The sequence below is a fragment of the Musa acuminata genome, chromosome BXJ2-3 (assembly GCF_036884655.1).
Source record: "Musa acuminata AAA Group cultivar baxijiao chromosome BXJ2-3, Cavendish_Baxijiao_AAA, whole genome shotgun sequence".
Taxonomy (NCBI): domain Eukaryota; kingdom Viridiplantae; phylum Streptophyta; class Magnoliopsida; order Zingiberales; family Musaceae; genus Musa; species Musa acuminata.
Genome location: NC_088340.1, coordinates 31,099,502 through 31,112,005, shown reverse-complemented (window position 1 = coordinate 31,112,005; position 12,504 = coordinate 31,099,502). Strand labels below are relative to the sequence as shown.

The following is a 12,504-nucleotide window of genomic DNA, read 5'->3' as shown; positions in this document are numbered from 1 at the left end:
ATTTCTTGACAAAAAGACCATGCTCACAAAGGATATTAAAGACAATTCATAAATGTAATAAATAGCTTTCTAGGGAAGGATTGTATATTAAAATATCATCAAAGAAAACCAGAACAAACTTACGGAGATAAGCCTAAAATATATCATTCATTAAACTCTTGAAGGTAGAGGATGCATTGGTTAACTCAAAAGGCGGACCAAAATATATAAGGGCTAACACTTGTCATGACCCGAGTCTGATGAGCCAACTGGTCAATAACTTCATTTTGGTCCTTCAACCGCGGACCAAAATGCTTAAGCAGGAGTTAATGTAGTACACTCATCAGGCTCATATAAGCTAATCATACACATTGCCCACTTCTAATGTGGGACTAATGGGATATTACAACACTAGCTCGTATAACTCCTGTATTGAGCATCTTTGTGACAATCCTCTATATCTCTGCCTTTTGAAAATGTGGGAATCTATAAGGCCGGACGTTGGTTGGTGCCTTCTCGGGTAATAGTGGGATCCGATGATCATGACATCTGAGAGGTGAAAGTCCGTGTGGCTCTACAAATATATCTGCAAACTCTATTAGTAATGATTTATTATTTCCAGTTGGGATGCTCACTATCGTTTCCTTTTTAATGTTCTGCAATTGCACCAAGAATCCAATGTGTGTCTTTTGGAGGACCCACTCCATCCGATGGCTAGTGATAGTTATACCCTCTGTATCTTCCTTTAAGAGTCACCTATTTTTCATTAACAATGAACTTCATAATTAGTTTAGAAAAATTCCAGGAGACATCATCTAGGTTTGATAGTCATTCCATTCCAAGCACCACTTCATAGTCTTCCAAAGGTAATAAAAAGAAATCTATAAGTAATTCTTGGCCTTGCAAAGTTGGTTTTATCTTTGAGCACTTGACTTCAAATTTTTCACAACATTCGATGTGATAAGCTGATCGAGCTGCAACTTTCCTATCTATAAAATTATTAGTTCTACCTGTATCAATCAAAATAGTGACAAGCTGGTGTTTCAGAGTTGCCCCAATTTTTATAGTTTGTGGATTAGAGTAGCTAGCCAAGCATGCACTATATGTGTGATGGCTTCAACATCTTCATCAGTTTTCATATCTTCATGATCGAAATCTGACGCTTTGTTCCTCCTCGATCGATTCAATCATCAAAAGTCTTTCTTATTTGCATCGGTGCTTCTTATTCCACTTTTCATCACAATGCCGGTACAAACTCTTTGCTGACCTTTCTTGAGTTCGTCTCGGGTTAGTCTGCGAGTGTTATAATTTCGACTAGGAGTAGATGAGGTAGGTTGCCTGCTAATCACTTGTTTGTTGGCACCTCTGTTTCGACGATATTCCATACTTATTTTTTCCTCATACAAGCGTGCAAATGAAATTGCAATCATCATAGTGCGGGGTTGACGAGCCTTAACCTCACACCAGATCTCTAGAATAAGACCTTCAATAAATGTACCCAAAAGTTATCGTTTTAACCAATTTCTGATCGTAAATACCCTAAAGTCTTATCGTAAAAGAATGAAGAGAAAGAGATGATTGCTTCAAGGGGATCGACCTCCTTGATCACTTCGAGGGGATCGGCCTCCTAGGGTTTATCAAAAGACTAAATAGTATTTTTCATAGATAACCGAAAAGAAGCAGTTACATCCCTATTTATAGAGTTTCGACTTTAACTGAACTAAACAGACTTAATAAATGTGCAGAAAATAAAAGAAAAGCACAGAAAATAAAAGAAAAATAAAAGGATCCTAACATCGGTTCCACCGCGTTCCCAAGAGCCAACCCTAGCCCTCGATTTAGAGAGGCTAGCAAGACCATTTCCATGAATGACCAAAGAGATGGTTGATTTCAGACCAACTCACTTGAAGCGATTTGAGTTGCCCTTGAAAACTTTATGGACGACATTATAGAAGTAAATCCGGACGAATTCGCAGTTCGTTGTCGAAATCGGAATCGAAGGGGAAGGGAAAAGATTGGAAGAAATAGAGGAGAATTCACGAAGAAACCTTGAGTCTCGCAGGTGGCGATCTCCCGAGCTTGGTGATTCTTCCGCTTCGAGTCTGTGTGCAACAAACCTTCCATGGGTTTCAAGCATCGAAAGCCTGTTATTTAGCGGCGAGCCTGCCAACGAAGGCGATGTTTATGATTGTGTTGGGTCTCTTTTTAGGGTTCCTATTTCTATTGAGTCGGATCATTAAATATCCAAGATGGAACAGATGAGGTTCTGGTCCAAGACCGTGCTTGTAAAAGCTATCTTAGAAAGAAGATGACCACACCAACAATGACTGATATCCTTTCGTTAATATTAATAGTCATTATCATGATATTTTGGGAGTGAAAAGTACTCAATTCTATTTTTATTTTTTACCGTCACCTTATTAATTATTATTTTATGGGTGATTTTCTTTGAAAATGCTTCTCATTTTTTTGTGTTTTCCCATAAGGGGCTTATTTTTTATATATTTTTTTCAATATAGTATCCCTATTTGTTAAAATTTTATAAATATCTTTTCGTTCCATAAATTTAATTATTTTCATCTCCTTTTGTCCCTTTGATATCCCCCACCTGTCTTTTGTGCCACTCACCTTCACCCCTACTTCCACTATAAGGCTTCGCACCCTTTGTCCTTATTCCCACTGTGAGGGTTAGGCCCTTTCTTGCTTGTCATGGTCATTACCTTGGCTCTTTTTCGGCTTGTTGCCTTCACCTCTTCTTTTGCGGGTGAAAGAATATAAAGGTCTTGGGATAAGAGCAGGAGGTGAAGGCAAAGAGTATGACGGGCAACGAAGACATCACACAAAGGTGTGAGACCTCTAGTGGAATAGCGAGCAGAGATGACAAGTGCATGAGTAGTGCTGATAGGGTGAAGGTGACAAAGGCAATAGGTGGATGATGTTGATAGGCGAAGGTGATGAGCATGGAAGGAAAGGAAAAGACATTTATGAAATTTCAAGAAATAGCATACTATATGGGAAAAATGAAAACCGGGATCGTCTTCGACCAAAAAAATGGATATAGAGACTTTTTTATTAATATATTGCTCGAATTTTTGAAGTATGAAAGGAGAATTTTTTTTATTCCTCTCATCGCAAATCTGAACTCCAAACTTCAAATCAATTTTTGTTTGCGTAGCTCCAAATCTAATTTTCTCCCTCCGATACAATCATGTCAAAAAAAAAATATCCTTGATCCATTGTGAGATTCAACTATGGCGAGTTTTCGTAAGTGTAATCTTATGAAGCACAACGTGGAACAAGAAAAACAAGATGAAGATCACATGACAGAACAAGCATTTGGATTCTCATCACTGAAGATATCTCCAGTCCTGTTCCCAGTCATGGCAGGCTGCTGGTAGTATCCATGTATGCGAGAGTCGTCGTAGCCATGCTTGTAGTAGTTATAGGAAGAAGACGGGCCACTGACGCCGGCCTGAGCCAGTGCCGGGTGGTGCTGGTGGTACTGGTGGTTGAAGGTGTGGTGTTGCTCGGCGCTGTACTGGTAAGGCCACAGCACCGCCCTCCTCCCCGTCCTCCTCACCGCCTTGAGCACCTTCTTCTGGTCAACATATCCCGTCACCGTCACCTTCTGACTTCCCATATCGATCTCCACATTGTCAACTCCTGCTCCATAGCTCAGTTGTCAGTATCTCTTCTGCTCATACCAGAGGAGGAACAAACCATGGAAGGGTTCATGGAAAGAAGACTGTTCCAAATGTGTTCTCACCTTCTAACTTCTGCAGGGCTTTCCTTATCTTGCTTTCACAACCTGCGCAATCCATATGCACGCACATCTCCACAATCTGAGAAGAAAACACCTTGCGACGGTTAGCGTTATGCAACCAAAAGTAAAGTAGAGAGAGAGAGAGAGAGAGAGAGAGAGAGAGAGAGAGAGAGAAGACTCACCGTCATGGTGAATGTTCCAGTGATTACCGAAAGCTGTCTTCTTGCTTGGTCTTCGGTCTTGGTGTTCTGCGATGAGTACCGATGGGACGAATACTGGAAGCTGCCTTGGCTTCCTCTATTTATAGAGGCGATGAATGGGTAGCGTCCATGATGCTGTTGTGGTGTCAAAAGCTAAACAAAGCCATCCTGTGTTTTAAAGTACGTACAAGTAATATTTTCGCACCGACTTTTCTTATACAACGAACGATGCTAGCGTCTTCCTCCCGTTCGAAGCATCAGCTATTTTATACGGCGCAGCGCACACTCTTAATTTTCCTAATATTGGCCATGATTTTGGGTCCCACTCTATCTTCCCATAACATACCGACACGGCGATTCAGAAGGATGTTCGGAATACGAGATGGAACGGCATTGAACACGACGGGAAAGATTTCTTTTCCCCTCCGACGACTTTCGACGCGTCGCTAACGGATCCTGTCGCAGACGCGCTCGATGGAGAGCTACGTTTACACGTGTCGCGAAGCTACGTGCTTCGGTGAGGTCGGCAGAGGTTCGAAGCTTCGTACGTCTGTCACCACACGTGTCACGGAACTATTTGCCGTAGAAGTCGGCAAGCGAAAGTGAAGCTCGTTTGGGGTTGATGCAACGGGATCATGAGAAGGGCACTATCTCATTGGTGAGTCTCTCGGGGGCCGCAAACAAGGAAGCTGAAAAGATGCCACGTCGTAGAATAGTCGTGATCCCGCCGATGTACGGTGTGGGCGAAGCGTGGGAATACGATAATTGAATGCAATCAATTACTGCTTGCCACGTGGAATGGTCGGTGAGGCAGCAAGGGATGGGTGCGGCGTACGAATCACATGCGAGCATGGGCGAGGATGGAGGGAGGGGTGGGCGCGGTGAGGTGACGTGGGAGTCTAAATACGGAGCTCCATTAAAAGGTAGTTAAGTTCATGACGTATGGTTTCCCAATCTTTCTAGTCAATTCCCACCTCTTTCGACACGTACGCCATTCACCATCGAGTTTGTTGTTGGAGTATCACATCCAGAATAGGATTACGTAAAACAAAAAATAAAAAAACCTTTTGCACCACAATAATGACTCATGGGTCCCATATATTCGCGTTTGTGCTTTGATTTTGTTCATATTAACATATTCGAATATTTATAAAAATATTTATTACGTAATTTTTGCTTGTTATAATGATACTAATAATATTTTTTGCATTTGAATTCAAGTTTTTCATACGCATCTGTTTTCGCGCCCAACCAATCACCGCCCGTTAGTTTCGATCCCGCCTCGGGGGAGCGGCACAGCAGTGGAAGGAAGCAGAAGGGCCGCGGGGGCGCAGTCCTCCTCCGTCGACGATGATCGTCTTCGACTCCTCCGCCTTCAAGGTCTGCCGTGCCGTCATTCTTTCCGCATGGGATCCTCGTTCGCCCTCTATTCCTGTCGGCCTCCCCACGAAGAAGCCGCTCAAGTGTTCGACCGGAGTCCTTCCGACCACCACCGATCCCGGTAAGAACTGAGTCGGCGGTGAGGGGTTTATCTGCAAACAGTTCTCCATTTCCAGGATAGAGATAGAATCGAGGCCGCTACCGAAGCCGGTGTTGGAGCAGAAGTTAGAGGCCGCAGGGAATCTGATGGTAGGAACGGCTCCTAGTTGTGTTCCTTTTTCTTCTTTTCCTTCTGATCTAGTTCAAAGAATTGAATGATTGAACCTAACATTCCTCACACTGCATCACAGAGATGGATATTGGTCTCTACGCGAACGAAGCTGCAAAGTGCGATAGAGACGGTAAGCAAGTGACTGATCTCTGCATACTTTTTCTACCGTTTGGGAATTACAGCTAGCTATGCAATTAACATAAACTACTTTGTTGGTGAGTTTGTCTAGTCTTTTATTTCTAAAGCATTATAGAGAAACACTTGGTTGCTTTTCACTTTTGCTTATGACGTAATTGCAGGAATTCTGAAGACTTATCGTGCAATTCCCTTTCTGAAACCTATCAACCATGAGCATTAATACGGAAGGGATTCTACTAGTGTGACAGTAGTCTGCTTGTGCGCCTTCTGTATCTCAATCGCTAATTTTACCTAGTCTTCTTCCCTTTCCTCTCTTGAACTCTCACTAAGATAACAATTGGAATTAAACTGGAATGCATCAGTAACCCATTTGTCATCCTTTTATGTTTTTAAATACTCATTAATTCACAACTGATCTGATTCTTCCTCTATCAAGCATTTTTATGATTACATTTGGAGTCACAGCAGAATGCATAAAAAACCTTTTCATTTTCATGCAATCAATCAACCGTTATTCCTCTCTCTCGGACATCATAATAACATTTGGAATTATGTGGTATATTGAACACTCATTTAACTCCCAATTAATGTTTCTTCCTCCTCTCTTGACTCATGGTGGTAACATTTTGAATTACATCGATCACTTCTTTTCTTTAGTTTCATTTTCATAAGAAAATAATTTATGTAGCATACCGGATTGTTCTTTCTTAAAAAAAAATCTGATGGTTCTTCCTTTCTTCAGCTTTGGTGCAAGGTTGCTTGGTTCTTTGGTGTCGAGGACACATGCTAGGCAATACCATTAATCCAGTTGCAAATGGTGCATCCATTTAAGTTGATCGGTATCATTTTCATAGTTGTTATTAACTAAACTATGCGTCACAATAAAGGATGATTAAGAAAATCAACCAAATTGCATTTGTAAATGATATGGGTCAGGTTCATGGATCCCTGGATTTTTGTAGACTGAGTGGTCTTTTTAAGTTAAATCAAGCTTATCTGAGAACTTGCTATGCTGTTACATTCAAAATTTTAATTTTTGCCAATCTGATGTATCCTTGAAAGTAATTGGTGTTCTTGAAGAAGCCTGTGGTGATGGTACCTTTTCAACAGACTCAGCTTCAAGTCATGTCCATTGGAGGCTGAATGAGTCAGAACATAATCTGCATATGAGTGGGCACTGAAATGAAATAAAACCAGTGTGATTCTTACAGCTGAGGTCAATCTATAATACCTTGTGGATGAAACATTTCATTATTAGGAGGTGACTGTTTTCTTGACTGACCAGTAGGCAAGTCTTGAGAATGCCTACATGCAAATCTTCTGATTCCAGCTAGCTGCACCTAGTGAATCCTCATATGATGAGACCACTTCTTGATGTGAACCACGAGAAGTTCTATGAACAGATTAGCGTCAGCCATTAATGACCTACACGCCTTTCCAGTCAGATGGAAGCCGAAGATTCACCATGTATTCCTGTCAATTTCTTTTAGAATACTGAGGTCAGAATATCTGATGCCAATAGCTCTTCCAGGCGAAGAGGGGAACCAAACACCAGGACAAGGCTCGGTGGTTGATGAAATGTTTCTTATGTATTAAACATTGTAGGTCTGATCTAAATGAATAAATATTAGAGTGTTGGTAGTTTTTATTCCTCCTATCCCTTGACCAAGAGATGTATGTGCAGGGAAGCTGGTGGACAACCAAGGATGCTGGTTCCGGTTGTTCCAGCAATGATGTATCTAATAGGTGGAGTGAGTAAGTAGGCTGTAAAATTCTTCATATGCATCTATTAGCCTAATTGCTGAAAGTTTTGCTTTTAGAACTTTTGAATTGTTCCATTCATAAGGAGAAAAGCTACTCTTTTATGGGTTTTCTTATCAGGAAAATTGGAGTACGGGTTCTCTTCAATAGCAAATTGTTCTGATCCTCCTTCCCATAGCATGAAATTCGTATCAAATTATGGCTTCAAACGTCCTGATTCCTGCAGAAATTGAAATCATTGTTTTTCAGTTGATAGACGGTCAAAATTCTGGACTGCTAGATAGTCTCTAGTGTCATAACTGCAGACATTCATTTCATGGACATATGTGTGGATGAAATATCACTTTTGATTCTGACCGTCTTTTTGCAGTGTAAATTTTTACTCCATGCTGTAGACGAGGCTGGAGCATGAACAGTATGGAACCTGTAAAAGCTCTCAGCTTTGATTATCCAGGTTGGTGGATTACTGTTTAGTTTAAATGTTATAAATACATGTTGATATGCTTTTGTAGTTATACTTGGAATTGGTTATTGAAGTACATTGTTTAACATTACTTTTTTGACGCATCAAATTTAGAGTTCTATTGCAGTTCTAATATCAGGCCATGCCACTAATCCACGTAGAAACCATACATCTGACTGAACTTTGATATTTAGGCCGATTTAATCAACCAGAAACTTCTTTAATGATCTTGCATCTCGCTTTTTTTTTTTTTTGGTTTATTTCTGATGCTTTTAATTTTCTACGTGAAAAAGTCCAAAATAGTAGAATTGTTTTGAGATGCATCTTCTTTTCCTCGTCATGATAAATGTTGTCACACCAAAATCAAATGTCACGGCCACTACCACATGCCATTTGCTAGTATATTGCCTTCGTTACTAGAAAACCAAATTAGAATGTGTATCATGCCATGCCATGGACACCAGACCAGCATAAATTAGTTGTTCTAGTCATATAGTCTGGTCTTCCCTTTGACTTTTTACTCCAGATAAGAACTCATCATGTGGTGCATCCCAATGCTTAAGCATCTTCCCCAGCTGGGTAGGAAAGGGAATTCATTAACTAAGATTTTGGACTTTATGACTCAATTGCTAACAGAGCACACAACTCAGAGCATAAAATACAGGATGACGAACAAAATATCAGAGTTAATAGGATGCAAAAGACACCCAAAACTTGAGTTTGAGATGTTATCTCTCAATCAGAATAGAGGCAGATCCAGATACTAGATTTATAGTTGTAGATGGAGATCATGAAAGATTTTTTATAAGCATCTACTGTGATGTAATTTGTCAGGCTATATTCTGAGATAGAATCAAAATTAATAAATCTGAAAATGATCGAGGTTGCGAAAACAAAATCTAAATTAGGCCATAATGATCTCAGCCTGTACAATGATAACACTAAAAACAAGATATTAAGATCACCAAAGAAAGAAAAGGGGAGAGAAAGAACAGAGGGAGAAGCAACAGCTTTGCTATGTGGGCTCGCACTTTGGAATTATGTTACGTTTAGGCCACGCACATACAGATCCTTTTTTCTTCTACGCGAGACGCACACCGGAACTGGAGCGTTTCACCTCACCCCAGAGAAGTCAACGAATCCCACCGTCGAGGCCGCGGTCAGTCCCCGCCGGCGACTCCGGCCTCAGGAGCCACCGCTCCGCCGCCGCCCCGCCCAGGTACCCCGGCGACGGGTAGTCTAGGACGCATGCAGCCGGGACGACGCCGCCTCCGCCGCGGTGGGCGGGGCGGCCCCTGCGGCGACCAGCGCCGACGGGGACGTTGCGGAGGGCGCCGCCGGCGGTCCAGTAGCGGTGGCAGGCCTTGCAGAAGTGCCGCGGCTGGTTGACGTTATAATTGTTGAAGTAGCAGAACTTGGTCTCCCTGCTCTTGCACCTTGGGCACGGCAGCGATGCCGCTCCCCTCGCCACCGCCTCCGCCGCCTCGACCGCCCCACCCGACGCTGGCGCCGTCCGAGCACCCGTCTCCTCTTCTTCCTTGGTTTGTCTCTCCCCCTTTAGGATCACTGCTCCGAAAAGTTTGAAACTTGCTGCTTCCTCATCCTCTGCCATCACGAGAGAGAGAGAGAGAGAGAGAGAGAGAAGGGTGGAGAGGTACATGACACGGAGGAGGTATATAAGGGGGGAAAGGGAACACAATGGCCAGAGGAGGTAGGAAAAGGGGCTGAATTCTTTAAAGCCTTTTTCTCACCCCACCCAAATGGATGGATAGGACGGCCAAACCAAGCAAAAAGTACAAGAAAAAAAGAGCTCCTTTGACAAACTTTTATTTTGGAGTGTGAGATCGATCTTGTCCATTTCCTGGAAGAAATTCCCGTGGCTGTTATTGTTGTGCACACGCTAGATTTTGCACTCTCAATTTATTCTTATACATGGAAATATTTATGGTGTAATTTGCAGTCAAACATGCATGCAGGGATGAGGTCTTGAGCTCCTGGTGGAGGCAATTCTGGCATCTCTGCTCGTTAACGGGTAAGTTATCACATCTACCATGCTTCTCAGTTGAGCTTTAGGTCAGAATCCAGCAGCTGAATGCTTAGTACAGACATGTGGATTTCATTAAATAGGGTATGTATTTGTATCGTTTCAACTTCAGATTTATTGCAGGACCACCTTGTAATGAATCGAGTAGGTGACTGTGCCTGCTGTTTCTTTAAAAACAACCTCATTCACAGTTCATAAAATATTTGCCTAGTCTTTCCTAGTTGGTCTCAGGGTATAGAGATTTTGGGGTTGTGATCCACAAGGGAGTCATCAAGGCATGTGGGAATAAATGGGTGTCGTCAGTACTGAGCAAAAAAAAAAAGAAGCAGAAAATAATTGTGGTTAGCATAGGAAAGTTAGATCTTTTGGTCACTCGTCTTTTCTGGTCCAAAAGACTATTCCTTTATCACTGATTGGGCCCACACAGCAACACTTTGATGCATGCACTTCTGATAAAAAGAATGGAAAAGAAAAATGTATAGCATTAACATCAGAGCTCACAATTGCATCATCATACCAGACCAGTTCATGATAGCATGACTCAAAAAGGTCCCTTTCTGTGCTTGGGAATGATGAGAGTGCTTTGGCTCTCACCCTTGCCTGCCCACGTAGACAGACCAAGTCCTAATTCGCTAAAGCCACCTTTGGAAGAGTGTTCAGCAAGACAACCAGCCAACTCAAATGTGGTATATTATCTTTGTGGCTTGTTCTCAGCCTCCTTCCTTGGTTGAGATGAGTGTCAAAGTTAATAGCAAGTGTCAAGTGCAGAGTTCTTGAATAAAGAACTGAAAAGTTGCCTCACCAGAATCAAGTGCTCACTTTTCCACAAAGAAATGATACAAAAAAAATCTTCTCATTCACTTTTTCTTATGGCTGATAGAAACATCTTTATATTAGGAAAAGTTGGGAAAGGCAAAAAAGTTGCCATGTAGCCTGCTTGCTTTTTAATCATTAGTTTTCCTTTGAACTATGCCCTGGTAATTAAAAAAAACAAGAATTGTAAAGGGCAAACAGCCATGTTCTTTTCCTTTTTCTAGCGTTCATCCCACATTCATCAACACCATCATTATAATACAGCAGTTTTATTCAGAGGCCAATCCTTTATCTGGCTTCCTTTCCCCTTGTTGACAGGAGGAATATTTGATTGACTGACTGACTACAGGGACCTGTTTACACTTTCTAAAAGATCTACAGTGACCTTTGGTGTTTGTTTGAGAACAACTCCTCCTCAGGGTAGTAGGTATGAATCCCTGATGAGGGTGGAAGCCTGGAATAATCAGCAAGTCAATGCCATGACTGGTAAGTGACAAACCCAGCTTTAACCTCACTGTAAGTAGAAGAAGACAGGGCATGAATCTGGTCCTGTTTGAAAAGTTCAAACAAATGCCAAACATGTTGAGTGTGTGAAGGGGGTGCAAGTTGAGGACTGGCATCATATAGTTTATCTTCAAACTGGTTATATGGCTGTCGAGGTCTCAGAACTACTCCAAGTAGGCTTCGAGGAGAGGCACTTCCCATGTAGAAAATTAGACGATAGTACTAAGCATGAGATCTCACTTTCTTATCTGCAAGGAAGGGGGGGAGCGTCTGATAACTGCAATTTAATAGTATGCTTGGAGTGGTGGTGGAAAACCTCAAGGTTGAAGCCTTTTTCTGTTTGGAATGCAGAGAGGGTGATGAGGACAATATTTAAAATAAAAAACAAAAAAAAAGAAGGAGAAACATGGGGGGATCTGATGGAGTTAGTAGTGTCATAATGAAGATATTTAGAACATAAATAGGAAAAGTAACATAATTTAGGTGATGTAATGCATCAAAGTTGGCCAATCATAATGTTGAAAATTTAATTAATTGAATCCAAGTGTCGTCTGCAACATAATTGGTCAAAGTCATCATGAGTCAAAATTTTAAATTTAGGTCATTAATTAAATTTGATATGTCACCTGATTCTTTATATATATATATATATATATATATATATATATATATATATATATATATATATATATATATATATATATATATATATATAACAAAATCATTGCTCATTGCTAGATATTTATTTCGAGCCCTAATCACATGGAATACTTGTAACTCTTGCCGTAGAATAAACTAAACGAATTATTTATCTTTTTGGCAAATAACACGCATATGTCACATGGTTTCACGGGACACGCTGTTTGATCGGTCCCATAAACAACTTCGAGACAGTCGGCCGAAAGCTGACGAACGACTTCGGTTTCGAAAGAACAAGCGAAAGAGACTGTTGGTTCATTGTTTAAAATTACAGATGGAATGATATCGATAAAAAGATTATCGAAATGATATCAGGATAGAAACTTTTGTGTGTGTATATATATATATATTGTAAAGGAAATCATGTCCCATTTTAAAATTGAATGACATGGATCAAATACTCAAACGAAGGTTGTGTGTGGGGTAACAGGAGGTAGAGAAGATGGAGAAGACACGGCTTTGCCACCGTTCTCCGAGGTTGTGTATAGG

The 12,504-nt window shown here is 41.2% G+C and overlaps 2 protein-coding genes and 1 long non-coding RNA gene across 3 annotated transcripts; 1 reads left to right on the top strand and 2 right to left on the bottom strand.

The window, feature by feature from the left end:
• Window positions 1–3,193: 3,193 nt before the first annotated feature.
• LOC135607689 (heavy metal-associated isoprenylated plant protein 28-like) lies at window positions 3,194–4,057 on the bottom strand. Its single transcript, XM_065099688.1, has 3 exons — window positions 3,925–4,057; window positions 3,746–3,821; window positions 3,194–3,642 (listed from the first exon to the last, which is right to left on the bottom strand). The coding sequence occupies exons 1-3, from the start codon at window positions 3,928–3,930 to the stop codon at window positions 3,296–3,298; spliced, it is 429 nt and encodes a 142-aa protein (XP_064955760.1). The 5' UTR covers window positions 3,931–4,057; the 3' UTR covers window positions 3,194–3,295.
• A 1,159-nt stretch (window positions 4,058–5,216) lies between these two features.
• On the top strand, window positions 5,217–7,327 carry LOC135606507 (uncharacterized). Its single transcript, XR_010484837.1, has 3 exons — window positions 5,217–5,571; window positions 5,673–5,723; window positions 5,893–7,327. It is a non-coding gene; the product is annotated as an uncharacterized LOC135606507 (long non-coding RNA).
• Window positions 7,328–9,087: 1,760 nt separating this feature from the next.
• On the bottom strand, window positions 9,088–9,567 carry LOC135607565 (dof zinc finger protein 5-like). The gene has a single exon (XM_065099507.1). It carries the CDS (start codon window positions 9,565–9,567, stop codon window positions 9,088–9,090), a length of 480 nt encoding a protein of 159 aa, XP_064955579.1.
• Window positions 9,568–12,504: the final 2,937 nt, after the last annotated feature.